At 49.6% G+C, this 27,419-nt stretch overlaps 1 protein-coding gene across 1 annotated transcript in view; it reads right to left on the bottom strand.

The window, feature by feature from the left end:
- Positions 1–5,022, bottom strand: part of FAM83D (family with sequence similarity 83 member D) — a 44,523-nt gene extending 39,501 nt beyond the window's left edge. Inside the window, exon 1 of the mRNA XM_078652153.1 lies at positions 4,460–5,022. Coding sequence (XP_078508279.1) covers positions 4,460–4,936 — 477 coding nt within the window. The 5' untranslated portion in view covers positions 4,937–5,022. The remainder of the gene's footprint in view (positions 1–4,459) is intronic.
- Positions 5,023–27,419: the final 22,397 nt, after the last annotated feature.

Genomic DNA, 27,419 nt, shown 5'->3' with positions numbered 1-27,419 from the left:
TAACAAAGTCTGCAATCCCAACCCTCACGGCCTACAAGATACCTAATGCCAGTATTTAGGAAGATTACTCAGCAGCTCCTTGCCAAGGAAAATACCTAATTACATTTCTAAAGGACCACTTTCACCACTCTCCTAACATCAGTGTCTCCTTCCTCCAGCTTCAAGAATGTAAGTACTCATATTCACGGTCTGAGAAAACAATGTCACCTCCATCTTTTGCGATGGCCTGCACGGCGGGACTCAAAATGGATCCCACAGGCCGCCATTACTCTAGCTTATTCACAGATATGCACACACACCATGAATGTACCACACAGGCTACAAATACAGGCATGCATGAGATACACTCAGAATGTTAGCACGAGTAACCAGAAAGAGAGCATTACACAAGTGGGCCAGTAGGCCTCCATTCCAGTGACAGAGATAGATAAAAAGATCTGGTCACAACTAAGGATTTATGAAGTACGTTACTCTGCCACTGCCGCTCTATGTGTTAAATCCACGACAGTGACAGTAGTCCAATGACAGTCAATGAGGGCATGCTTTGTGTGTTGTTCAAGGTCACAGGACATATAAAGGACCTTACCCATGTCGCGGGACAAGCCAAGGCTTCTGCGCACATGCTAGATTAGCATGACACCAGTGCCAAAATCAAGACCCTGGATACCAGATACACGTAGTGGAGCACTTCAGGAAAACAAGACCGTTCAACATGCAAGTGACATTCCCGTCCCAACAATAGTAAAAAAAAAAGATTTTTTCTTTTTTGTATTTGCTTTATTCATCCCAAATTTCTTTCTAGATGGATTTCAATTAATCGACCGGTTTCGTTTCTTAGGAGCTTTTTGAAGCTGATGTAACTAATTGTTATTCCGTTTCTCAAAAAAATGATATGAGGTTTTTTCTTTGTTGAAAAATAAAACATTTAGCGATAACCAAATTAGTACATTTGTATATTAGATTGTTCTCATCTGTGCAAGTGATTTTTCAATTACCATTCTCCCTCCTACCTCTCCCCCAACCCTGGGACATATTTACAACAGAATGGAGAAGCGTGGCATTAAGCAGACATTGCTAATGCCACACTTCTCCATTCTAAAAACGAAGGGATGCGCCGTATTCACAACAATGCGGTGCACCCCTGCGTTTCCCCTTGCGCTGGTGCCGAGTTCCGCTGCCTAGCGCCAACGCAGGCACACTTGCACCATAGTGAAAGGGTGTTTGCGTTGGGGGAAATGATTGTTTATGTGCAGGAAGGTCTCTCTTCCTGCACATAAACAATCATTCATGGCATTTTTAAACTTCTATGTGCATAGAAGTTGCATAACGTCATATTTTTTATTTTATTGTTGATGTGCAGTACACAATCAATGACAATTTGCTGTTTCCATGTGTGCTGCACAAGGCAGCACACATGGAAACAGCAAAAACGAGGGGAATTAACCCCTCCCATGAGCCCGCGATTTTGCGGAAGTGCGGCACTTCCGCAAAACGGGCAGGGCCGCGTCGGCCATTGGCCGACGGCAGCACCAGCAAGGAAGCGTTGCCGTCGGCCAATGGCCGACAGCAGCATGGAAGGGGTTAAAGCATTTCTCCTTGTTTCGCCTGCTTAAGACCAGGTTTTCCCTGGTCTTAATTTTGGTGCTGCCTCTTATTTATGCCCACCGCAACACCCATTGCCCTCCCCTTTCACGCTAAGTACAGCATGAAAGGGTGCCTTATTTACAAGGCTGCGTTAAGCGGCTTAGCGATGCCTTGTAAATAAGGCGAAGCCCATATCGTCAACACAACGTCACTAAAAGTGACATTGTTTTGGCGATAGGGGCTTGTAAATATGCCCCCACGTCCTTTATTCCACCACAGTGTACTTTGGCTTTCCATGTTTTCCCATCTACCCTCCAGCCATACTGTGCCACTACATGTCACACTTTCTATTAAAATCCCTGCTATGTCTCAACATTTACTCATTATTTTAATCTCCTCCTTCCCCATGTGGCTTTTGTGTGTCACACAGGCTCTAACCTCATGTGCCTAAAAATTAAAGATAAAGTATTAAAAGTTGATGTAAAACAGGAGAGAGAAAGAGACATGCATCTGGTCTCTGAATTGCCTAGTGTGGAAGTAGAAAACCTGCAATCAATCCCGGCTTCTCTGCGTGAGTAAATGGTGTCATTCTATCCAAATCTCTCACTTGTGTTTAATTCACTAGACTGTAGTGTTATTCCACCTACAGTAAGAATCTAGGTCACACAAAGGATGCACAGGACAAATGCCTTACCAGTTAGTTCACCAATGGCATTGCATAAGGCTCGAGGGAGCTTGAAGGTTGCGATGTGCATGTTAAAAAAATATCACTTTTGAGAAATGACTATCAATGCAGTGATATCGTCGGATCTACCAAGGTGAAACCAATCCGCGTGTTAAAGAAAGACACATTTTTTAAAAAAAATGTTATCATATTTCCCATTATTTACACAAATCGCATGCTTCAACATTTTCCTGGCTTGGCTCGTGCACGGCTCTAACCCCCAGATTCATCATCGTCATGTTTTGCGAGTCCTTAATAGCGATTTTTAAGGAATCGCTATTAAAGACTCGCAAAACGGGATTCATGTAGAAATCGCAATATTTTTTGCGATTTCTACTGCTTCCTTATTTGCGATTCGCTAATTGCGAATCGCAAATAAGGAATAGCTTTCCCATTCATTCCTATGGGCCTAAAGGCCCATAGGAATGAATGGGGAGTCATTTTTGGGCTTGATGAATCTGGCTGCAAGAGTCAAGCTAGAGCTTTGTCTCGGCTCTTTTGTAATTTGTTGGCGCTCCCACGTCCCACCTCTACCATCTGTTATTTGTGTTTGCATATTCGGTGTGGGTGGGTAGTGTCGATGTTTAGCTTTAAATGTGGAGCGGTCGATGTGTCAACAGAATTGGGTGTAAGCAGTCTGGTGCACTAGACCACGTGGCTCTTCTTGCAATGGCTGGCTCATCTTAACGGTCGGATGCTTTTTTTTTTCTTTCTGAAGGTGTGGTGGGCTGTTCAGACTAATTTCCATTTACACTCAGAGGCCGTTCCGCTCTCTCCTCTTCCATCCATTCGCCTCTCTTTTGTGACATGTACACGAATGCGTCCCTTTCCGCTCTCTGCCAAACCGTCTCTCTAACCTGGTGATCAGAGCGTCTCCAAACGAGACAGTTCTTTTACAAATAATGGATTTATTCAACGGGGACAACACGAGTTGCCCAGGATAACACAATGTAGTCAAGCAGGGAAGCTGGTACTTCACCCCCCTCCCCCTGCTGTGCTCAGAAGTGCAGACAGGTACTCTACCGTTCAAATGAAAGAAGGGCAGGTGGTCAGTACTCCAATACCTGGCAATTTAAAGCATTGGGTCAAATATATTTAACTCTGTCATAATCTGACCCCTACAGCACGTGCTCAGGTTAAACGGACGACCGCCTCACATGTCCCCATGATTCACCCAGTATCCCCTATAGTCCTGAGCCGCATAATTTACTCTAACCACCCAAATTCATTTTAGCTGCAATCTCAACATGAACAAATATTTATAAAGTGCGGTCATAGGCTTGATGCTTTATAGCCCTACCAGCAGCAGGTATTAATATTATTTCTATGCGTTTATCAACCTTTAAAAGGTTAGAGGTGAGTGGACCACTGAAAGTGTAACAGGTAGTCAACCCCCTGAGAGGCCTTGGGTCATTAAATGGGAGTCATACACAAACTTCCAAGTGAAATTCAAGTGAAGGCAACATTTCTGTCAAAAGCATGTTTTGAAAACGCGCGTAATAAATCATTAGATTTCAATGAAATGGCAGAGCCTTATGAAGGCGAGCAGGGCAAAAAATAGTATAGTAAAGTTAGAATGCAGGAGTAGCGGCCTGTGTCCTCCGTGTTTCTGAAATCCAGAGAGCGTAATATTTTATTGGACAATATTTGCACGGGGCATTTATTGCGCTGTGCAACGGCACGCGGCTGTCAGCACGAGGGCTATGCAAGCACATTAATGTTTACTTAGAACAGCAGCGTAGCACTGGTTCGTGTTCTCTGATGCAAGTAAACAAAACGTGCACCGCCCGTGTTCACTTTGGGTGCTAAAGCCAACCACGTTGGGGCCAACAGTGCCGTTCATATCACTTGTCCCCGGTGCCACTGCACCCGATGCACTGTTTATGGCAGCGCCCGGCTCAGAATTCAGGAGTCAGTGAATCTAAAATGAACTGAATGTCATTGCAAGGGTGCAAGGGGTCCTTTGCAAGCAATGGAAATGGAAACCCCGATCCTAGTTTTGCATTAAAAACACCCCAAACATGTAGGCTTTGTCAGATGTCATAGCACCTGATGTCACAGCCTTAATGCTGGTGTTCTGCACGCCTAGCAATGGGTCGTTTACCCCCTCCCTCCCCCCCCCCCACACACACACACAGTTGCGCAACTCACCTCCTTAGCCCCCCGGATGAGCTTGCGCACCGCGTCCTTGCAGCTGTAAATGCACTCTCCATAGTTGGGCTGGAAGTGCACCTCGGCCCGCGTCACTCCGCGGTAGGACCCGGCACAGAAGGCGGGCCAGCCGAGCTCCAGCGCCGGGGGCTCCACGTCGGAGCGGTCGGGGAAATACGTGACCGAAGAGCAGTCCATGGAGGCGGACAGCAGGGACAGATCGGCCCCATCCTCGGCGCCTGGCAGGATGGCCGAGGCCAGGATGGCATCGATCTCCTCCTCGGACAGGAAGGCGACCACCTTCTCCTTCTTTAGGAATGCCCAGAAGGCGTCCCGCCCCCCGGCCAGCAGCTGCTCCACCGCCAGCCGCTGCGCCTCGCTGTACAGGTCCCGCTGCAGGAGCGCAGCCTCGTCCCACTGCCGGGGCCAGAGGTGCCCCGAAGGCAGGTCGTCCAGGCACTGCGACTGGTTCGCCATGAAGCCGAACCCGGGAGCCTCAGCGGGGCAGCAGCAGACAGACGGCAGGGGGACAAGATAGACAGGTAAATTTAAAAGCCAGTGGCAGGGAAGCAGCTAAGCTTGTTGCCTCAGCCTTTATATGACATTTAAATACAAACACCGCGCGCTCCTGCAGCTATTGGTCCGCTGACAGCCTGCCCTCCTCCCCGGGCCCGGCCCCTGTCTGCCAACTCCAACCCATCGCGCCGCGCCCTGCCCATCGCTCACCTATTCCCAGCCTCTTACCTGCCCCCCCCCGGCCCACACCTGCATACCCCGCCTCCCCTGTGCGGTGCCAAGCACCCAGTCTTCAGAGGCCTCCCCATATCCTTTTGTGCTGCTCATCCTTCTTCTTCGTCCTGTGACCACCCCTTTCCCCCGTTGGCGCTGCCCGCACCCCCGCCCATTTGCCAGCCACGTGACGCGTAATCCTTTACTGGTACTTTAGTGGTGATCGGCTGCAGCTCTTTCGTTGTACCAGCCTGTTTCTACCAAGCTTGATCCACAAGCCGAGCTCATGGGAAGTATCAGCTTCGACCGTCCCAGCCTTGACCAGCCTCTCTGTTTACTCCCATGTTTTCTTGTCTTCAATAAAAACAAGCATTGGAAATGCAATAGGTCTCGCACCATTAGAGTTAGTGCTTTTAGAATTGTTTATGGGTTTTTTCAGGGCCGGCGCTAGGCGTGGGCAGCGTGGGCAGCTGCCCAGGGCCTCGCAGCCAGGGGGCCTCGCGCTTTCAAATACTTCAGAGTTTGGAGGCCCAGGGGGCCCAGGAGGCCCAAGGGATTTAATCAATATCTGCCTGCCAGTCCGTCTCTCTTGGTCTAATCGCTGCATCTGCATGAGGATAGCAGCGATTAGAAAGGTCATTCAAGAGCCCTCACCTGTGAAGTGCGCCCTACCCCTGGTTGAATAAGAAGCAGGATAAGCTGCAGGGCGCAAAAGAAAAGGTAGACTGACGGCACCTCACACTGAAAACCGCTCAGCTCATCCAGGACGAGGGAAAGGGAGCACAGAGTGAATGAAAGGGGTACGAAATACGGAATCAAGTGAGAGGGGGCGGGGGGACAGATAGGTGTGAGATAGCAGCCAGACAAAAGGTGCAGGAAGAGGAGCACAATCAGAATGTAAAATTGGCTGGACTAGGGCTTTCAGTGTGCTAGGTCCCTCGAGTCTTTACCTGGTGGTAAATTAAAATCGACATTGAAACCGGCCCCTATCGGACCCTATATTCATGTCCCTTACTTTACCTACAAAAACAATGATCCTGTATCAGCACAATAATTGTATAACAGTGTGGCTGGGTTGGACATTAGGGCAATCAGGCAGTGTGTAATGGTCTAATCTGCCAGGTTAGTATTTGACCTGTTTTTTGGGCTGTTTGTTTGCCTGCTTTATGGTCAGATGAACATATTTTTAATGTTGATTTTCATGATGTTAAAACAAACATTGCCTGCAGCAAAATCAAATCTATGCAATCTCCCATACCTTACAAAAAACGTAAACAGCATGTCTTTACAAGTTAAAAACTGCTCTAATTTTGACACTTTTCTAGCTAACTAATTTACTAATGGGGGCCACTTTTATTTTTGTGCTGGGCCTATTTCCTGACCCAGTCTCACTGCATGATAGGGTAATCCATGACAGCGATTTTGTTCCTGTTTATATTTCACATGCTTTACTTAATCTTGCATTCCCCAAGAGTTAGCTATGTCCAGGATGTGTGTTTCTGTATTTCATTTCACAGCATTTTACTCTTGTATGGGGCACACATCGGAGTGAGTCGCCTCCAGGTGTTTATAACAGGCTACAGTTCAGTGCTTTGGAGTTGAGGCAGAATGCAGTTCAACTTTCACACTGCCTGTCAGTGGGTCAAAAAGGTGTCCAGAATACATGGTCATTCAATACATGGCCACTCTGAAGAGCACACTGAGCAACAGTCCCGTATTCCAGTTGCAGTTGCTATTCTGTGCAAATGTGTGTGAAGGAGGTACTCATTGGTCAAAACAGTTGCAGGGTGAATGTAAAATAATTTATTGTTGTTACTCATTTATCTTAAACAGCCAGTGACAAAAAAGCAATACCCTTGGCTTCTTTTAGATGCAAGTCAGTTGTTGTCTTATATTTCTGGATTCAATCACAGAAAGCTGAGGGAAAGATGAGAAAAAGAGTAGAGCATTGAGGGGAAGGGGAATTTAAAAGGGTTATCATCAACAACGGTAAGATGCTTCAGGAGGATGGAAGGGGAGAGGTGAATGTAAAGGCAGCAGAACAAGGAAATAAGTAATGCGGCTAGAGGAGAGATGAGAGTTGAAGGGGAGTGTATGGATAAGATGTGTGGTAGAGAGACAGAACCAGCAAGGGAACATAAGCAGAATTGAGAGAGAAGTATTGGTGAGAGATGGATGAAAGAAAGCAGTACCATTGAAAGATGTTATAGGTTGGGCAGGATGAGACCGGAGGGGAGAGGTGGAAGTTAGAAGGGTCAGAAACAGCAAGAGATATTTGAATCCTAGAAAAAAGAAATCAACTTCCAAATCTCTTTCATAAAACAATTTACTCATTGACAATGTGCCGGCTTCCGACAACTCTAGGAGTTTGAAGTAACATTTGTGCTGTATCAGATCATTTGTGGTTGAATCTTGATCGTAGAGTTAGAGCAGCCTTAATACTACTAAAAGTTAGTACCACATTTGACACTGTTTCCCAGCCAGTGCTTATAAATCAACTAGTGCAACCTGGAATTTAAGTATACACTTGGTGTGGTTTACCTGTATCCCATTTGAGAAATCTGAAACAATCCACTCACCACCTATTTCTATTATGTTTCTAACCTCTGACTTGTGGAATTTATTGGGTCTCCACTGTTCAATCTATATAATCCCCAGTTAGTCTTACTCACACAGTACTTTGGTTTATTGCTGATATCTAGTGCATATTGATACCCAAACATCACTTCCCTCAGTGACAATATGGTCTTTGTCCAAGAATATGTTTGTATGTGCATGCTAACAGTTGAATTCTGAATGAAGACAAATTCACTAAAACCTTAAAGTGGCAAACCAAGGGTTCTTATTTTGAAAGGATCTCATAACATATGGTGTTCTCTTCGGTGGCTGGTGTAGCTGGGTCAATCGCCCACATTGGTGGAGTCGGCAAAAAAATCTTCGATTCATTTTCCTGGATCTTCTCTTTTTTATTCGGAACAGATTAACCATGCTTCCTCCACTTGCTTTTACTACATCCATAAGCATTACAAAATCATCCCTTTTCTCCCCTCTCACTACAGTGAAGCTGTTGTGCAGTCAGTTATCTTCTCATTAGATTATTATGCCCTCTCTCCTGGGCTTCCCGCCTTTTCGCATTCAGTACCCTTCAAATCATTCAGGACAGTGCTAGGCTCCTCATCTGAGACTGCGGCATCGCAATGCTATTTCTTCTCACCTTTCTGCTCTCTACTGTGTTTTTGATTTGAAACCCGACAACTGCAAGGCACTATCCATTTGTCATTGCGCACTGCATTAAAAGGTTCCTTTCTTTCGAAAGCACTCCGTACTGTTCATTCCAGAATCCTATACACTGTGCCATCCAAACTCCTGTGTCATCCTGAAATTTAGATGGTCCTGATTGGAGACAGAGCCTTCTCCTTTCTAGTTGTGCTGGGCTGAGACTCTCTCCCTCTTGAGCTAGCACGTGACTCCAATTTTTAGGAAAACACTTAAAAATATTCTTTCTCCACATTAGTAAAGTCTGCACCTCTCCTTTGGAGCTCTCTTAGTGCCAGAATTCCCGATTTGCATATCATTTTCATTCATCCCATTCAAGAGAACAATAACTAGGTTAAATTCATTTAATGTATTTCCACTTATGTACGTATTTTATTAGGATTTTTAAAGCTATTTCTAACCATTTTACTTATATCAAAACCAGGTAAGTTGCTTCTTACAAAGCGGCTTCCAACAATGCCATATAATTAACACCTTAGGAGCTTCGTACACATACCTCCCCAGTGCTGCGCTGTCCATTATCCAGTGCTGAACTGGACGTCCAACGGTCGATAGCAGCACTGGGGAGGGAGTGCCCGTGACGACCGTTGGCCGACGGCAGCACTTAAAGGGTTAATGTCCAATTGATATTACCTCATATGAGGTCACTTCCTGTCAGGTTAAATCTTATGCAAATTATAGGGGCCTCGCATGTTCCTATTCTGCCCGGGGCCCCACAAATCCTAGGACCGGCCCCGGGTTTTTTTTGTAAATGTTTAGCATTTTTGTTTCCTGTAGCCAATGCTAAAGAATTACAAATAAAAAAAGCCATAAACATTTCTTAAAGCTGTAACTGAAATGGTCTGAGACCTATTGCACTGTGTGAGGTTGAGGGTGGGTGAGGGTGGGTGAGGGTGAGTGAGGGTGAGGGGTTGAGGGTGAGTGAGGGTGAGGGGTTGAGGGTGAGTGAGGGTGAGTGAGGGTGAGGGGTTGAGGGTGAGTGAGAGTGAGGGTGAGTGAGGGTGAGGGGTTGAGGGTGAGTGAGTGAGGGTGAGGGTGAGGGTGAGTGAGGGTGAGGGTGAGTGAGGGTGAGGGTCAGTGAGGGTGAGGGAGGGTGAGGTGTTGAGGGTGAGTGAGGGTGAGGGTGAGTGAGGTGTTGAGGGTGAGTGAGTGTGAGGGTGATTTAGGGTGAGGGGTTGAGGGTGAGTGAGAGTAGTTGAGGCTGAGTGAGGGTGAGTGAGAGTGAGGGGTTGAGGGTGAAGGTTTGAGGGTGAGGGTGAGGGGTTGAGGGTGAGTGGGGGTGAGGGGTTGAGGGAGGGTGAGTGTGGGTGAGGGTGAGTGAGGGTGAGGAGTTGAGGGTGAGTGAGGGTGAGGGTGAGTGAGGGTGAGGGCGAGTGAGGGTGAGGCTGAGGTGTTGAGGGTGAGTGAGGGTGAGTGAGGGTGAGTGAGAGGTTGAGGGCGAAGGGTTGAGGGTGAGGGGTTGAGGGTGAGTGAGGGTGGAGGGTGAGGGGGTGAGGGTGAGGGGGTGAGGGGTGAGGGTGAGGGTGGGGGGTGAGGGTGTGGGGTGAGAGTGAGGGGGTGAGGGTTAGGGGGTGAGGGTTAGGGGGTGATTGTTAGGGGTTGTGAGCGTTATTGATAAGTATCTCTACATATGTACCACAGCACAAGTGTTGCAACATATCTGTCAACAAGCATTTACATTTAGGTGACAGTAGATCCTGCAGTCCCCTTCTGTGATATGAGGAACATTAATCAGAATAGAAAGTTATAAAAGTGCGTGGATGAGGGGTGGGATTGGAGGACGATAGGGAGAGAGTTGTCTTGGTGGAAAATACTTGTTTGTTATTTGTATGAAATCCTAAAGGCAATGAGTACTACTACTAATTTTGATCTAAAGAAATCTCGAAGGAGAGGAAAAGTGGTCAAGTGAAATGCTTGATGACCCTCTACAGAAAGCAAATAAGGAAAGTGAAAAAATGTAGCATGGATGCACTGCTTTGTGTATCATCGACTGGAGAACAGTGTAAGATTGGGTTGGCAACTACAACTCAAATGGAAAACGTTAAGATAAATACATTATTTTACTGTTCTATATATCAGAATATAGGTTAGCATGCTTAACTTCGCGGTTGATCAATCAACTTTTCGAAACAAAGATGCGTACATTTATGAAGTTATAAGAGGGGCCTTATTAGAGACTGAAAAACGCACTGCACCCACCCTTCAATAAGGGAAACATGAAAGACTAAAGATCATATGTGGGTGCACAAAAGGAAAGTTAGACTTCTTTCAAAATCAAAACTGGGTGACACTGCTATTAGATTTAGGATAAGGATAAACAAGTCATAAAAATACACTGGTTTTAGGACAAAATCTATTGCTGTTATTTTTGTTGGAACACAGGTTTTATGCGTGATGCATTCAGGGCTCAACAACTCCCTGCATGCTGTGCTTCTAGAGCACATACAGATGTAACAAGATGGAGGGAAGCAAAATAAATTTGCAGTGCATAGCCCGTCAAGAACTAAAAAAGCATTGCGGGTAATATTATGGTACGTTTCAACAGACAACAATATCAGTATGACTGAATTTTAGCATATTCTGGTGAACATACAGATGCAAAGAGTCCAGTGTAAAGCTGATCAAGCTCTTGCTGGAGTAATACTGTGAGCAAGAACCTTTAGAATCAGATGTTATCTCGGCACTTTGATACAGAATGGCGAGCACACAGAGCACTCGACATAATGTCCTGTAAGCAGGGGCCTTTTTATGCTCTTTTCCCTGTGAAATACGTTTTGCAAACAGCAACATATTCTTATATTAGCGTTGACAATATAAAAGCCTTAAAATCAAGGCATTTGTTGACTGCCAAATTGGCAATTATGTTAATAAAGTATATACCAATTCTGGCAATGAGAGCTAGCTAGGGTTTCAATTTAAAAACTTGAACGTGACTGCTTTAAGTTACTAGAGGTTTACTAGAGAAAGCAGGGTAACCTGACCCAGGAGGGGGGAGGAGGGAGGAGAAATGCGTCTCAGCCGGAGCAGGGGGCGGAGCAGGGAGAGCGGGCTTTGAAATGTACTTCACACGGCCGGCCGGTCGTGAAACTGAAAGCATGGCCGGCCGGCCGTGAAAGCCTTTGATGCCGCAGGGGGTGGAGCGGCACCAGCTGGGAGAGTAGGCAAGGCAGGCGGCTGGGGGCATGTGCACGCGCTTTTAAGCTCAATGCGCATGCGCATTGAGCTTAAATTTCTCGTGCACTGCAAGGAATCGCCACGATTCCTTGCAAGTTGGATAAAGAGTGGATAAGCCACCATAGTCTCGCTTGCTCGATGCGCATGCGCATCGACAGGCGAGACCTAAAACTCCTTCCTGTGTTACCTGCCCTCTTCAGCGCTGCCCCCGCTGTACCAACCGCTCACTCCCCCTGTGCCTAGCGCAGGCCCGTGTTCCCGGATTCTGGGTGTAGGAGGGCAATGAAGGAACATGGATAGGCAATGAAAAAGAATGCAAGAAATTGGCAAAATGCAAACTTTTAAACTTTGCTCTTAGCAGGTCGGGTGCTTTCTCATTCTCTCCGTGTTCGCCTTAATGGGTGCTTGCCTTCTTACTCGTGTCACGTCACGCTTTTTCTCCCAATGTGTTAAGCCAGCAGTGACTATTTATTCGTGGCTGTAGTGTCACAGTCATCCTCAACACTCTTTATTTCGGTATTTAAAAATACCATGAAAGAGACATACGAGTAAAATCATAAAACAGTCATTATCATAAAATACATTCATAATCTTAAAATCATTAATTAAAAGAACTTGTTACTATGCCACACAGTTTATGAATGAGTTAAAATCTTAAAACCAATTGTTGATTATCAATTGTACACCTTAACATTTTCTAGTTTTTCAAGTGAGGCAGCTACTCTCCCGCTTCCTTTTTTACATAAAAAAAGTTTTATTAACATTTACCATCGTACAGATATGAGATAACAGCAATGCATCTACTCACGCTTTCTTCCGTACAAACCAAATACTCATTATATACCTCGATATTCCAATCACCATTGTGGTCAGCACATCTATCTGGAGGATTCTAATTGATCTGGTTAGGCATCTCCTCCAATTTTTTTTCCATGCAAACTACATTCTTATTAAAAACCTCGATACAGCAAACACTATTGGGGCTGATGAATATGTCTGGATGATTACACGCCTCCAGATGCCTTGTGACACCTAGATGTCTACCGATTGGGATTATCCACCCGGACCCTCGCCCTGCTATGGGCCTGGCAGAAAAGCAACATATGGGCTATAGATTTTCGGTCATATCTATATGATGGGCAGCCCATAGCAACACGATTAGATGACTTGGCATATCTTTTTGGTGAAAGTGCAGAGTGGCAAAGTGCCATATCTGAAGAGGATGTAAAGTTTCCTAGCCAGGTTTGGTTCTATATCTAACAAGCATTTACAATGCAATGGTTTCGCCTTTGGAAAAGTTAGACCTATTGGCATTGTAAATGACAACATTTGTATTTATGTGTTGGTTTTGAAAACATAAATAAATGGCATTGCCATTTACATTGCCATTAGCTTAATCTCTGCAGTCACTCTGCACTCCCTAGCACTCCCTAGTCACTCTGCACTCCCTAGCCCTCCCTAGTCACTCTGCACTCCCTAGCACTCTGCACTCCCTAGCACTCCCTAGCACTCTGCACTCCCTAGCACCCTGCACTCCCTAGCACTCTGCACTCCCTAGCACTCTGCACTCCCTAGCACTCTGCACTCCCTAGCACTCCCTAGCACTCTGCACTCCTTAGCATTCAGCACTCCCTAGCACTCTGCACTCCCTAGCACTCTGCACTCCCTAGCACTCTGCACTCCCTAGCACTCTGCACTCCCTAGCACTCTGCACTCCCTAGCACTCTGCACTCCCTAGCACTCTGCACTCCCTAGCACTCTGCACTCCCTAGCACTCCCTAGCACTCTGCACTCCCTAGCACTCTGTACTCCCTAGAAATCAGCACTCCCTAGCACTCTGCACTCCCTAGCACTCTGCACTCCCTAGCACTCTGCACTCCCTAGCACTCTGCAGTCACTCTGCACTCCCTAGCACTCTGCACTCCCTAGCACTCTGCACTCCCTAGCACTCCCTAGCACTCTGCACTCCCTAGCACTCTGCACTCCCTAGCACTCTGCAGTCCCTAGCACTCTGCACTCCCTAGCACTCTGCACTCCCTAGCACTCTGCACTCCCTAGCAATCTGCACTCCCTAGCACTCTGCACTCCCTAGCACTCTGCAGTCACTCTGCACTCCCTAGCACTCTGCACTCCCTAGCACTCTGCACTCACTAGCACTCCCTAGCACTCTGCACTCCCTAGCACTCTGCACTCCCTAGCACTACCTAGCACTCTGCACTCCTTAGCATTCAGCACTCCCTAGCACTCTGCACTCCCTAGCACTCTGCACTCCCTAGCACTCTGCACTCCCTAGCACTCTGCAGTCACTCTGCACTCCCTAGCACTCTGCACTCCCTAGCACTCTGCACTCCCTAGCACTCTGCACTCCCTAGCACTCTGCAGTCACTCTGCACTCCCTAGCATTCTGCACTCCCTAGCACTCTGCACTCCCTAGCACTCTGCACTCCCTTGCACTCCCTAGCACTCTGCACTCCTTAGCATTCAGCACTCCCTAGCACTCTGCACTCCCTAGCACTCTGCACTCCCTAGCACTCTGCACTCCCTAGCACTCCCTAGCACTCTGCACTCCCTAGCACTCTGCACTCCCTAGCACTCTGCACTCCCTAGCACTCCCTAGCACTCTGCAGTCCCTAGCACTCTGCACTCCCTAGCACTCTGCACTCCCTAGCACTCTGCACTCCCTAGCACTCTGCACTCCCTAGCACTCCCTAGCACTCTGCACTCCCTAGCACGCTGCACTCCCTAGCACTCCCTAGCACTCTGCAGTCCCTAGCACCCTGCAGTCCCTAGCACTCTGCACTCCCTAGCACTCTGCACTCCCTAGCACTCTGCACTCCCTAGCACTCTGCACTCCCTAGCACTCTGCAGTCACTCTGCACTCCCTAGCACTCTGCACTCCCTAGCACTCTGCACTCCCTAGCACTCCCTAGCACTCTGCACCCCCTAGCACTCTGCAGTCCCTAGCACTCTGCACTCCCTAGCACTCTGCACTCCCTTGCACTCCCTAGCACTCTGCACTTCTTAGCATTCAGCACTCCCTAGCACTCTGCACTCCCTAGCACTCTGCACTCCTAGCACTCTGCACTCCCTAGCACTCTGCACTCCCTAGCACTCCCTAGCACTCTGCACTCCCTAGCACTCTGCACTCCCTAGCACTCTGCACTCCATAGCACTCCCTAGCACCCTGCAGTCCCTAGCACCCTGCAGTCCCTAGCACTCTGCACTCCCTAGCACTCTGCACTCCCTAGCACTCTGCACTCCCTAGCACTCTGCAGTCACTCTGCACTCCCTAGCACTCTGCACTCCCTAGCACTCTGCACTCCCTAGCACTCTGCACTCCCTAGCACTCCCTAGCACTCTGCACTCCCTAGCACTCTGCACTCCCTAGCACTCTGCACTCCCTAGCACTCTGCACTCCCTAGCACTCTGCAGTCACTCTGCACTCCCTAGCACTCTGCACTCCCTAGCACTCCCTAGCACCCTGCACTCCCTAGCACTCTGCACTCCCTAGCACTCTGCACTCCCTAGCACTCTGCACTCCCTAGCACTCCCTAGCACTCTGCACTCCCTAGCACTCTGCACTCCCTAGCACTCTGCACTCCCTAGCACTCTGCACTCCCTAGCACTCTGCACGCCCTAGCACTCTGCACTCCCTAGCACCCTGCACTCCCTAGCACTCTGCAGTCACTCTGCACTCCCTAGCACTCTGCACTCCCTAGCACTCTGCACTCCCTAGCACTCCGCACTCCCTAGCACTCTGCACCCCATAGCACTCTGCACTCCCTTGCACTCCCTAGCACTCTGCACTCCTTAGCATTCAGCACTCCCTAGCACTCTGCACTCCCTAGCACTCTGCACTCCCTAGCACTCTGCATTCCCTAGCACTCTGCACTCCCTAGCACTCTGCACTCCCTAGCACTCCCTAGCACTCTGCACTCCCTAGCACTCTGCACTCCCTAGCACTCCCTAGCACTCTGCAGTCCCTAGCACTCTGCGCTCCCTAGCACTCTGCACTCCCTAGCACTCTGCACTCCCTAGCACTCTGCAGTCACTCTGCACTCCCTAGCTCTCTGCACTCCCTAGCACTCTGCACTCCCTAGCACCCTGCACTCCCTAGCACTCTGCAGTCACTCTGCACTCCCTAGCACTCTGCACTCCCTAGCACTCTGCACTCCCTAGCACTCTGCACTCCCTAGCACCCTGCACTCCCTAGCACTCTGCAGTCACTCTGCACTTCCTAGCACTCTGCACTCCCTAGCACTCTGCACTCCCTAGCACTCTGCACTCCCTAGCACTCTGCACTCCCTAGCACTCCGCACTCCCTAGCACTCTGCACCCCATAGCACTCTGCAATCCCTTGCACTCCCTAGCACTCTGCACTCCCTAGCACTCTGCAGTCACTCTGCACTCCCTAGCTCTCTGCACTCCCTAGCACTCTGCACTCCCTAGCACTCTGCACTCCCTAGCACTCTGCACTCCCTAGCACTCTGCACTCCCTAGCACTCTGCACACCCTAGCACTCTGCACTCCCTAGCACGCTGCACTCCCTAGCACTCTGCACTCCCTAGCACTCTGCACTCCCTAGCACTCCCTAGTACTCTGCACTCCCTAGCACTCTGCACTCCCTAGCACTCTGCACTCCCTAGCACTACCTAGCACCCCCTAGCACTCTGCACTCCCTAGCACTCCCTAGCACTCTGCACTCCCTAGCACTCTGCACTCCCTAGCACTCCCTAGCACTCTGTACTCCCTAGCACTTTGCACTCCCTAGCACTCTGCACTCCCTAGCACTCCCTAGCACTCTGCACTCCCTAGCACTCTGCACTCCCTAGCACTCTGCACTCCCTAGCACTCTGCACCCCCTAGCACTCCCTAGCACTCTGCACTCCCTAGCACTCTGCACTTCCTAGCACTCTGCACTCCCTAGCACTCCCTAGCACTCTGCACTCTCTAGCACTCTGCACTCCCTAGCACTCTGCACTCCCTGGCACTCTGCACTCCCTAGCACTCTGCACTCCCTAGCACTCCCTAGCACTCTGTACTCCCTAGCACTCTGCACTCCCTAGCACTCCCTAGCACTCCCTAGCACTCTGCACTCCCTAGCACTCTGCACTCCCTAGCACTCTGCACTCCCTAGCACTCTGCAGTAACTCTGCACTCCCTAGCACTCTGCACTCCCTAGCACTCTGCACTCCCTAGCACTCTGCACTCCCTAGCACTCTGCACTCCCAAGCACTCTGCAATCACTCTGCACTCCCTAGCACTCTGCACTCCCTAGCACTCTGCACTCCCTAGCACTCTGCACTCCCTAGCACTCTGCACTCCCTAGCACTCTGCACTCCCTAGCACTCTGCACTCCCAAGCACTCTGCAATCACTCTGCACTCCCTAGCACTCTGCACTCCCTAGCACTCTGCACTCCCTAGCACTCTGCACTCCCTAGCACTCTGCACTCCCTAGCACTCTGCACTCCCTAGCACTCTGCACTCCCTAGCACTCCGCACTCCCTAGCACTCTGCACCCCATAGCACTCTGCAATCCCTTGCACTCCCTAGCACTCTGCACTCCCTAGCACTCTGCAGTCACTCTGCACTCCCTAGCTCTCTGCACTCCCTAGCACTCTGCACTCCCTAGCACTCTGCACTCCCTAGCACTCTGCACTCCCTAGCACTCTGCACTCCCTAGCACTCTGCACACCCTAGCACTCTGCACTCCCTAGCACTCTGCACTCCCTAGCACTCTGCACTCCCTAGCACTCCCTAGTACTCTGCACTCCCTAGCACTCTGCACTCCCTAGCACTCTGCACTCCCTAGCACTACCTAGCACCCCCTAGCACTCTGCACTCCCTAGCACTCCCTAGCACTCTGCACTCCCTAGCACTCTGCACTCCCTAGCACTCCCTAGCACTCTGTACTCCCTAGCACTTTGCACTCCCTAGCACTCTGCACTCCCTAGCACTCCCTAGCACTCTGCACTCCCTAGCACTCTGCACTCCCTAGCACTCTGCACTCCCTAGCACTCTGCACCCCCTAGCACTCCCTAGCACTCTGCACTCCCTAGCACTCTGCACTTCCTAGCACTCTGCACTCCCTAGCACTCCCTAGCACTCTGCACTCTCTAGCACTCTGCACTCCCTAGCACTCTGCACTCCCTGGCACTCTGCACTCCCTAGCACTCTGCACTCCCTAGCACTCCCTAGCACTCTGTACTCCCTAGCACTCTGCACTCCCTAGCACTCTGCACTCCCTAGCACTCTGCACTCCCTAGCACTCCCTAGCACTCCCTAGCACTCTGCACTCCCTAGCACTCTGCACTCCCTAGCACTCTGCACTCCCTAGCACTCTGCAGTAACTCTGCACTCCCTAGCACTCTGCACTCCCTAGCACTCTGCACTCCCTAGCACTCTGCACTCCCAAGCACTCTGCAATCACTCTGCACTCCCTAGCACTCTGCACTCCCTAGCACTCTGCACTCCCTAGCACTCTGCACTCCCTAGCACTCTGCACTCCCTAGCACTCTGCACTCCCTAGCACTCTGCACTCCCTAGCACTCAGCACTCCCTAGCACTCCCTAGCACTCTGCACTCCCTAGCACTCTGCACTCCCTAGCACTCTGCACTCCCTAGCACTCTGCACTCCCTAGCACTCCCTAGCACTCTGCACTCCCTAGCACTCTGCACTCCCTAGAAATCTGCACTCCCTAGCACTCTGCACTCCCTAGCACTCTGCACTCCCTAGCACTCTGCACTCCCTAGCACTCTGCCCTCCCTAGCACTCTGCAGTCACTCTGCACTCCCTAGCACTCTGCACTCCCTAGCACTCTGCACTCCCTAGCACTCCCTAGCACTCTGCACTCCCTAGCACTCCCTAGCACTCTGCACTCCCTAGCACTCTGCACTCCCTAGCACTCTGCAGTCCCTAGCACTCTGCACTCCCTAGCACTCTGCACTCCCTAGCACTCTGCACTCCCTAGAAATCTGCACTCCCTAGCACTCTGCACTCCCTAGCACTCTGCAGTAACTCTGCACTCCCTAGCACTCTGCACTCCCTAGCACTCTGCACTCCCTAGCACTCTGCACTCCCTAGCACTCTGCACTCCCAAGCACTCTGCAATCACTCTGCACTCCCTAGCACTCTGCACTCCCTAGCACTCTGCACTCCCTAGCACTCTGCACTCCCTAGCACTCTGCACTCCCTAGCACTCTGCACTCCCTAGCACTCTGCACTCCCTAGCACTCAGCACTCCCTAGCACTCCCTAGCACTCTGCACTCCCTAGCACTCTGCACTCCCTAGCACTCTGCACTCCCTAGCACTCTGCACTCCCTAGCACTCCCTAGCACTCTGCACTCCCTAGCACTCTGCACTCCCTAGAAATCTGCACTCCCTAGCACTCTGCACTCCCTAGCACTCTGCACTCCCTAGCACTCTGCACTCCCTAGCACTCTGCCCTCCCTAGCACTCTGCAGTCACTCTGCACTCCCTAGCACTCTGCACTCCCTAGCACTCTGCACTCCCTAGCACTCCCTAGCACTCTGCACTCCCTAGCACTCCCTAGCACTCTGCACTCCCTAGCACTCTGCACTCCCTAGCACTCTGCAGTCCCTAGCACTCTGCACTCCCTAGCACTCTGCACTCCCTAGCACTCTGCACTCCCTAGAAATCTGCACTCCCCAGCACTCTGCACTCCCTAGCAATCTGCACTCCCTAGCACTCTGCACTCCCTAGCACTCTGCAGTCACTCTGCACTGCCTAGCACTCTTCACTCCCTAGCACTCTGCACTCACTAGCACTCCCTAGCACTCTGCACTCCCTAGCACTCTGCACTCCCTAGCACTACCTAGCACTCTGCACTCCTTAGCATTCAGCACTCCCTAGCACTCTGCACTCCCTAGCACTCTGCACTCCCTAGCACTCTGCACTCCCTAGCACTCTGCAGTCACTCTGCACTCCCTAGCACTCTGCACTCCCTAGCACTCTGCACTCCCTAGCACTCTGCAGTCACTCTGCACTCCCTAGCACTCTGCACTCCCTAGCACTCTGCACTCCCTAGCACTCTGCACTCCCTAGCACTCTGCACTCCCTTGCACTCCCTAGCACTCTGCACTCCTTAGCATTCAGCACTCCCTAGCACTCTGCACTCCCTAGCACTCTGCACTCCCTAGCACTCTGCACTCCCCAGCACTCTGCACTCCCTAGCACTCCCTAGCACTCTGCACTCCCTAGCACTCTGCACTCCCTAGCACTTTGCACTCCCTAGCACTCCCTAGCACTCTGCAGTCCCTAGCACTCTGCACTCCCTAGCACTCTGCACTCCCTAGCACTCTGCACTCCCTAGCACTCTGCACTCCCTAGCACTCTGCACTCCCTAGCACGCTGCACTCCCTAGCACTCTGCACTCCCTAGCACTCCCTAGCACTCTGCAGTCCCTAGCACCCTGCAGTCCCTAGCACTCTGCACTCCCTAGCACTCTGCACTCCCTAGCACTCTGCACTCCCTAGCACTCTGCACTCCCTAGCACTCTGCACTCCCTAGCACTCTGCACTCCCTAGCACTCTGCAGTCACTCTGAACTCCCTAGCACTCTGCACTCCCTAGCACTCTGCACTCCCTAGCACTCCCTAGCACTCTGCACCCCCTAGCACTCTGCAGTCCCTAGCACTCTGCACTCCCTAGCACTCTGCACTCCCTTGCACTCCCTAGCACTCTGCACTTCTTAGCATTCAGCACTCCCTAGCACTCTGCACTCCCTAGCACTCTGCACTCCCTAGCACTCTGCACTCCCTAGCACTCTGCACTCCCTAGCACTCCCTAGCACTCCCTAGCACTCTGCACTCCCTAGCACTCTGCACTCCCTAGCACTCTGCACTCCCTAGCACTCCGCAGTCCCTAGCACCCTGCAGTCCCTAGCACTCTGCACTCCCTAGCACTCTGCACTCCCTAGCACTCTGCACTCCCTAGCACTCTGCAGTCACTCTGCACTCCCTAGCACTCTGCACTCCCTAGCACTCTGCACTCCCTAGCACTCTGCACTCCCTAGCACTCTGCACTCCCTAGCACTCTGCACTCCCTAGCACTCTGCACTCCCTAGCACTCTGCACTCCCTAGCACTCTGCAGTCACTCTGCACTCCCTAGCACTCTGCACTCCCTAGCACTCCCTAGCACCCTGCACTCCCTAGCACTCTGCACTCCCTAGCACTCTGCACTCCCTAGCACTCTGCACTCCCTAGCACTCCCTAGCACTCTGCACTCCCTAGCACTCTGCACTCCCTAGCACTCTGCACTCCCTAGCACTCTGCACTCCCTAGCACTCTGCACTCCCTAGCACCCTGCACTCCCTAGCACTCTGCAGTCACTCTGCACTCCCTAGCACTCTGCACTCCCTAGCACTCTGCACTCCCTAGCACTCTGCACTCCCTAGCACTCCGCACTCCCTAGCACTCTGCACCCCATAGCACTCTGCACTCCTTTGCACTCCCTAGCACTCTGCACTCCTTAGCATTCAGCACTCCCTAGCACTCTGCACTCCCTAGCACTCTGCACTCCCTAGCACTCTGCACTCCCTAGCACTCTGCACTCCCTAGCACTCTGCACTCCCTAGCACTCCCTAGCACTCTGCACTCCCTAGCACTCTGCACTCCCTAGCACTCTGCGCTCCCTAGCACTCTGCACTCCCTAGCACTCTGCACTCCCTAGCACTCTGCAGTCACTCTGCACTCCCTAGCTCTCTGCACTCCCTAGTACTCTGCACTCCCTAGCACTCTGCACTCCCTAGCACTTTGCACTCCCTAGCACTCTGCACTCCCTAGCACCCTGCACTCCCTAGCACTCTGCAGTCACTCTGCACTCCCTAGCACTCTGCACTCCCTAGCACTCTGCACTCCCTAGCACTCTGCACTCCCTAGCACTCTGCACTCCCTAGCACTCCGCACTCCCTAGCACTCTGCACCCCATAGCACTCTGCATTCCCTTGCACTCCCTAGCACTCTGCACTCCCTAGCACTCTGCAGTCACTCTGCACTCCCTAGCTCTCTGCACTCCCTAGCACTCTGCACTCCCTAGCACTCTGCACTCCCTAGCACTCCCTAGCACTCTGCACTCCCTAGCACTCTGCACTCCCTAGCACTCTGCACGCCCTAGCACTCTGCACTCCCTAGCACTCTGCACTCCCTAGCACTCTGCACTCCCTAGCACTCTGCACTCCCTAGCACTCCCTAGCACTCTGCACTCCCTAGCACTCTGCACTCCCTAGCACTACCTAGCACCCCCTAGCACTCTGCACTCCCTAGCACTCCCTAGCACTCGGCACTCCCTAGCACTCTGCACTCCCTAGCACTCCCTAGCACTCTGTACTCCCTAGCACTTTGCACTCCCTAGCACTCTGCACTCCCTAGCACTCCCTAGCACTCTGCACTCCCTAGCACTCTGCACTCCCTAGCACTCTGCACTCCCTAGCACTCTGCACCCCCTAGCACTCCCTAGCACTCTGCACTCCCTAGCACTCTGCACTTCCTAGCACTCTGCACTCCCTAGCACTCCCTAGCACTCTGCACTCTCTAGCACTCTGCACTCCCTAGCACTCTGCACTCCCTGGCACTCTGCACTCCCTAGCACTCTGCACTCCCTAGCACTCCCTAGCACTCTGCACTCCCTAGCACTCTGCACTCCCTAGCACTCTGCACTCCCTAGCACTCCCTAGCACTCCCTAGCACTCTGCACTCCCTAGCACTCTGCACTCCCTAGCACTCTGCACTCCCTAGCACTCTGCACTCCCTAGCACTCCCTAGCACTCTGCACTCCCTAGCACTCTGCACTCCCTAGCACTCTGCACTCCCTAGCACTCTGCAATCACTCTGCACTCCCTAGCACTCTGCACTCCCTAGCACTCTGCACTCCCTAGCACTCTGCACTCACTTGTACTCCCTAGCACTCTGCACTCCCTAGCACTCTGCACTCCCTTGCACTCTGCACTCCCTTGCACTCTGCTGCACTCTGCACTCTCTACTCTGCACTCTCAACTCTGCACTCTCTACTCAGCACTCACACTCAGCACTCACTACTCTGCTCACTCACTCTGCACTCACTACTCTGCACACTCACTTTGCACTCTGCACTCACACTCACCCTCTGCACTCAATGTTATCAAATACCGAGGAGAGGGGACTGCCTGGAGTGTGCTTATGTGGAGAGAGAGAGGCCGCATGCAGCGTGCTTATGTGGAGAGAGAGGCTGCCTGGAGAGTCCACTTCCATGGAGAACGACCCGCCCTCCCCAGCTCCACGAAAAAATGGCGGCCGCATTGCTGAGAAAAAATAAATAAATAAACAACCGCCCACCGCCGCATGACATGATAAAAGGGGCAGGATGAGAAAAACATCGCAGGAACGCCCACGAATCGCCTCGGACCATGATGGACAGATCTCACTTCCAATGGCTAGCCTCCATTTATGGAGCTAGCCAATGGAAGTGAGAGGCGTGACAAAGGCACCATACTCTTCTCAAAAGTTTTTGCTCTGCGCGAAAGTCTGCTGCGCAGCTTTCGGCGAGGCGAAACCTAAAAATGACTCTGCACAATAAAAATCCTTTATCAATACAAAATATCCTGTTAATTTACCCAAAGTTGATGAGGTTAGGAGTTTATTGAGCCAATAAGATCTAAACAGTGATTTTAATTCAATTACTGAAATAGAACAGCAGTTTCCCCTGGGGTCTGTCTACATTTACTAAACCCAATGCAGAGAATGTGATGTATTCCTATAGGTTCTGTATCGATCCCCCTATTCCTGACCCTATTCTGGTTAACAAGTTAACTAGCAGCCATCCCATGAGGCAGAAAACCCCCATGATGCAGGAACCGTTATCTGATAAAGCCACACTACGGCACAGGAACGTGTTATCTGATTAGGTCATAACGCTTGCCATCTAATTAGACAAGCGATATTCCTCCAGCCCCTGATAAGGCATACGGAGTTCTCAAAACAAATCAAACCTATGACAGACCTGGGAAAAACCCTGCGGCCATTGTTTTGATTTCACCGAGAACTTCAGCAAAAGAATGTGCTAACGACCAGGTCGTATGACATCCTTATTGACGTATCTATGTCCATCCTTACGTCAATCTCGGCACCTTAAAGGTATAAATATTACCGATATTGCCCTATGCAAACACACGCGGTGGTGACGAGATCGGAGCAGCCAGACTTGCCGAATCCCAGAGCAGAGCAGACCCCGCTGGCGCAGCCCCGCCTTCCTGACGTGCTGAGAACGAGACGCTGCCTTTCTCCTGCCGAGAAATCCAGCTCCGGCGCTTCCGGGTAGCCCTCGCAGGCAGCCTGGGATATCGAGACCAGAGACGAGAGATACCATCCCTCATTCATCCTAGATTCCAGGTACAGAACTGAATAACCCCTTGCAGAGAATTCTTTAGTTAGTCACTTGGCAAAACAAACTTAACTTAAACTGTAACTTTCTATTCCCGCCCACGTATTAGGCTTAGGTCAGGTACACGGGGTAGGCGTAGTTAGAAACACCAGTTGAGTACGATTAGTCAAATGTAAATGTGTATGTATTCATTTTATTCATTTTAAACCTTCATATGGCTTAGAAACCATATCAATGTTTTTACAGTATTATTTTATACTTCTGCTTTTATTGTATGCACTTTACTTAACCATAAGTATTGCAATAATATCGATCCATTTCTCTTGTATGAGAAAAGAGACTGATCAATAAATAACATCTTTTATTGAACACGCCCGTCTCTTCCTTTTCTCTACAATCTGGTGAGACTAAGAATGCACGTACTGACTGAGTAAAATAAGTCGTCTTTTGTTTTCACACGACTCTAGAGATACACTCTTGATTAGTGGAGAGCAAAGTTGTCATGTTCTATGGTTGTCAGAAACGAAATCCCTTCTTGTCTATCCAGGGAGGTTCAACTCCTCCTTGCCTATTCGAGAAAGTTTCTAGTGAACTCTGAGCTAGCTGGCAAAACCCAAAACTTTAAGTCTAATATCGACAGTAGTAGACCTAGTTAACGTCTGGTCTAGGCCTATACTATTGAAGGTATTATTCCAATGCGCAGAGCCTATTGGGATAATAGGAACTACACTACATGGCGCCCAACGCGTTTGGAAGGGCGATAAAACTAACGTAAGACATTTAGAGTAACTCAGTCGTGCTTTTTCACTCAGACCCCTTTTTTCCCATAATATTCCAAAGACGTCTGGAGTGGGTAAAAGGTAATATCCGCCAGACCTCGCAGGAGGAAACTCCTATGTATGGTTCTTGGTTTAGTCAACGTTGAAGGATACACTGTTCCAAAATATTGTGCATCTAATCTTTGTTTCCATAAGAACCTGATCTGCAAACAAACTAAATAACCTTCTGGACAGTACAATGTCAGGCAATGAAGGAGAAAGAGAGGCAGTTAGGATAGCAACTGAACTCGCAGCAGCTGATAATGCACTGCAAGACACAGACCCGGATATAATACTCATCCCGGTCATCAAAAGGAGATCTATAACCTTAAAACTTATAGAAAATGGACTCACACCTAGAGGTGGCACAGTCATATTCGTAATTGAGGCACACGAATATCGGCAGACAGAGGTATACTATTCATGGATACATTTTCCAGCAGCAAATGCTGTAACAAAGTACTTCCACTATTACAAAACAGAGGAACCTCCTAATGAGTACACTCCTTTCGAGGAGGTGGAAGTACCACTTAAATTTCAAGAGCATCTGCTCTTATTTAATGGCGCCCTAAAACATAATAATCACATCACCAGGCTCGGTCCATTAGGTAGACCAGGAGCAACGTGGCCGGTCCTAGCCGGATACACACCACATCCAGACATCGAAAGAATGCCTGCACCAGAGCTTTTAATACAGCTAAAACAATTAATAAAAGTACATAGACAATTAGTCCAATATGTGATGCGGACTTCAACAATCCAACCAGCAATTAAAATTCCACAGCTGACCCCTCACCAGGGGAACACAAATAAAATTACACCACAGAACATACAATCCTGCCTAGGTAAAGTACCAGCTAAATGGGAACAAATACCATTCTGGTTAGCACAAAAAATCACCCAAATAGAGGCGGTGTTTCCAGACACAACCCCGTTAGAAAAACACAGGATTCTGACTATCTGTCTTCCAATGGGAATCGCACCACACGTGGAGGACTGTGACACTTGGGGTACAGTCTTTGCTTCCATCTACACAAAAACGCACGGTGTTCCATCCATTTCGGTAATACCAGATGTGCTAAAACAAATTCAAGACGAATACGGTCCAGAACCCGCTTTAACTCTTGGTATGAAATTACTAAAAGACTTCAAGCAGGTCTCGGCTATATTATTAGCCAACATAAAGGGAGAAGCAGCAAACGTGGCGATCCGCCAGAGGTTAAAGGAGACAGATATAGCAGACCAACCAGCTGAAATTGCCCGAATTATAGAAAAATCCTATGAGGAACTAGGTAGAGATAGTTTAGGTGGAATACCAGTAAAACCACAACTGATTGAAAGTCCCGAAAAAATATTTTTTAATAATAATTCAACATCACAAAAAAAGAGCTGGGATGGAAACAAACAATCCAATCCTAAAGAAAAGAAATTCCAGTCCAGAGGAAGGTCTCCTAGGCGGAGAGAAAAATCTCCGAACCAAAGACACAGGTCACCCCAAAGTGACCCCTCTGGGAAAAGATATAACCTTAGAAATAGGGATAATATAAAGAAGCCTGATAGATATCAAGATTTTGATACACGTCCCTCTCAATCTTTTCAGACTTCCTCGCAGAAATCGGAAAGAAGAGGACGATCAGAACAAAGAGAAGAGCACGCCAAGTCCAAAGACAAGGAACCTGCTCATCTAAAAAAGAAATTACAATTTCCAAAAAAGAAGGTAGCCAGTATCAAGGTAGTTAACAATGCAGAGAATACTGAGGACACAACTGAAAAACGGAGAATGGGCTCAGACAATGCTAGACAGCGCAGCAGAAGTGAGCATAGCTCGCAAAGTCCTTATGAATCTTCTGGAGACAGTGGACACGAATGAATATCTTCAAGTGGAAACTGCAGACACCAGAGTTAGCAAACCTCACAAAATATATGAAATAACTTTACGTATAGAAGGGGATAAGACTAGAAAAATAAGGGGACTCTTTTGGGATAATCTCTCCAAGGGCTATGACATCCTTCTAGCTGAAAAAGACTGGCCACCAGAGTTTGTCAGGGAGTGCCCTCATGGCAAAGAAATAATTATGCCTGCCTTCTCAAATCATATCCCAATTCATAAAAAATATACACTTGCCAGAAAGTGGGCAGTAGCTCTAGCTCCTGCTTTATATAAAAATCATGTAGGATGGGATGAGGACTCTCCTCCTCACAAAATCCAGTTAAAATCACAACCTACTGCACAAAGACAGTACCCAATTAAGCAAGAAGCTAAAAAACAGGTAAAAGAAATCCTAGATCAACTAGAATACCAGGGGGTGATTGAAACTTGCACCTCACAAATGAACAACCCTTTGTTTCCGGTCTCCAAACCAGACAATTCATATCGTCTAGTTTTGGATTACCGACACCTTAACTCATGTTGCAAAACTTTTGCAGTACAAAACTCGCATAGTGCTGCACTAATGAATAACATAGTGCGCAAAAAATACAAAACAACATTAGACATCTCTAATGGATTCTTTTGTCAAAACATAGCACCAGAGAGCAGATATTTGTCTGCATTCTCAATAAATGGCACTCAAAAACAATTCTGT

This window comes from Lissotriton helveticus, chromosome 7 (assembly GCF_964261635.1).
Source record: "Lissotriton helveticus chromosome 7, aLisHel1.1, whole genome shotgun sequence".
NCBI classification, from domain to species: domain Eukaryota; kingdom Metazoa; phylum Chordata; class Amphibia; order Caudata; family Salamandridae; genus Lissotriton; species Lissotriton helveticus.
Note: the sequence above shows the minus strand (reverse complement) of the source record. Positions and strands in the feature narration are given on the sequence as shown.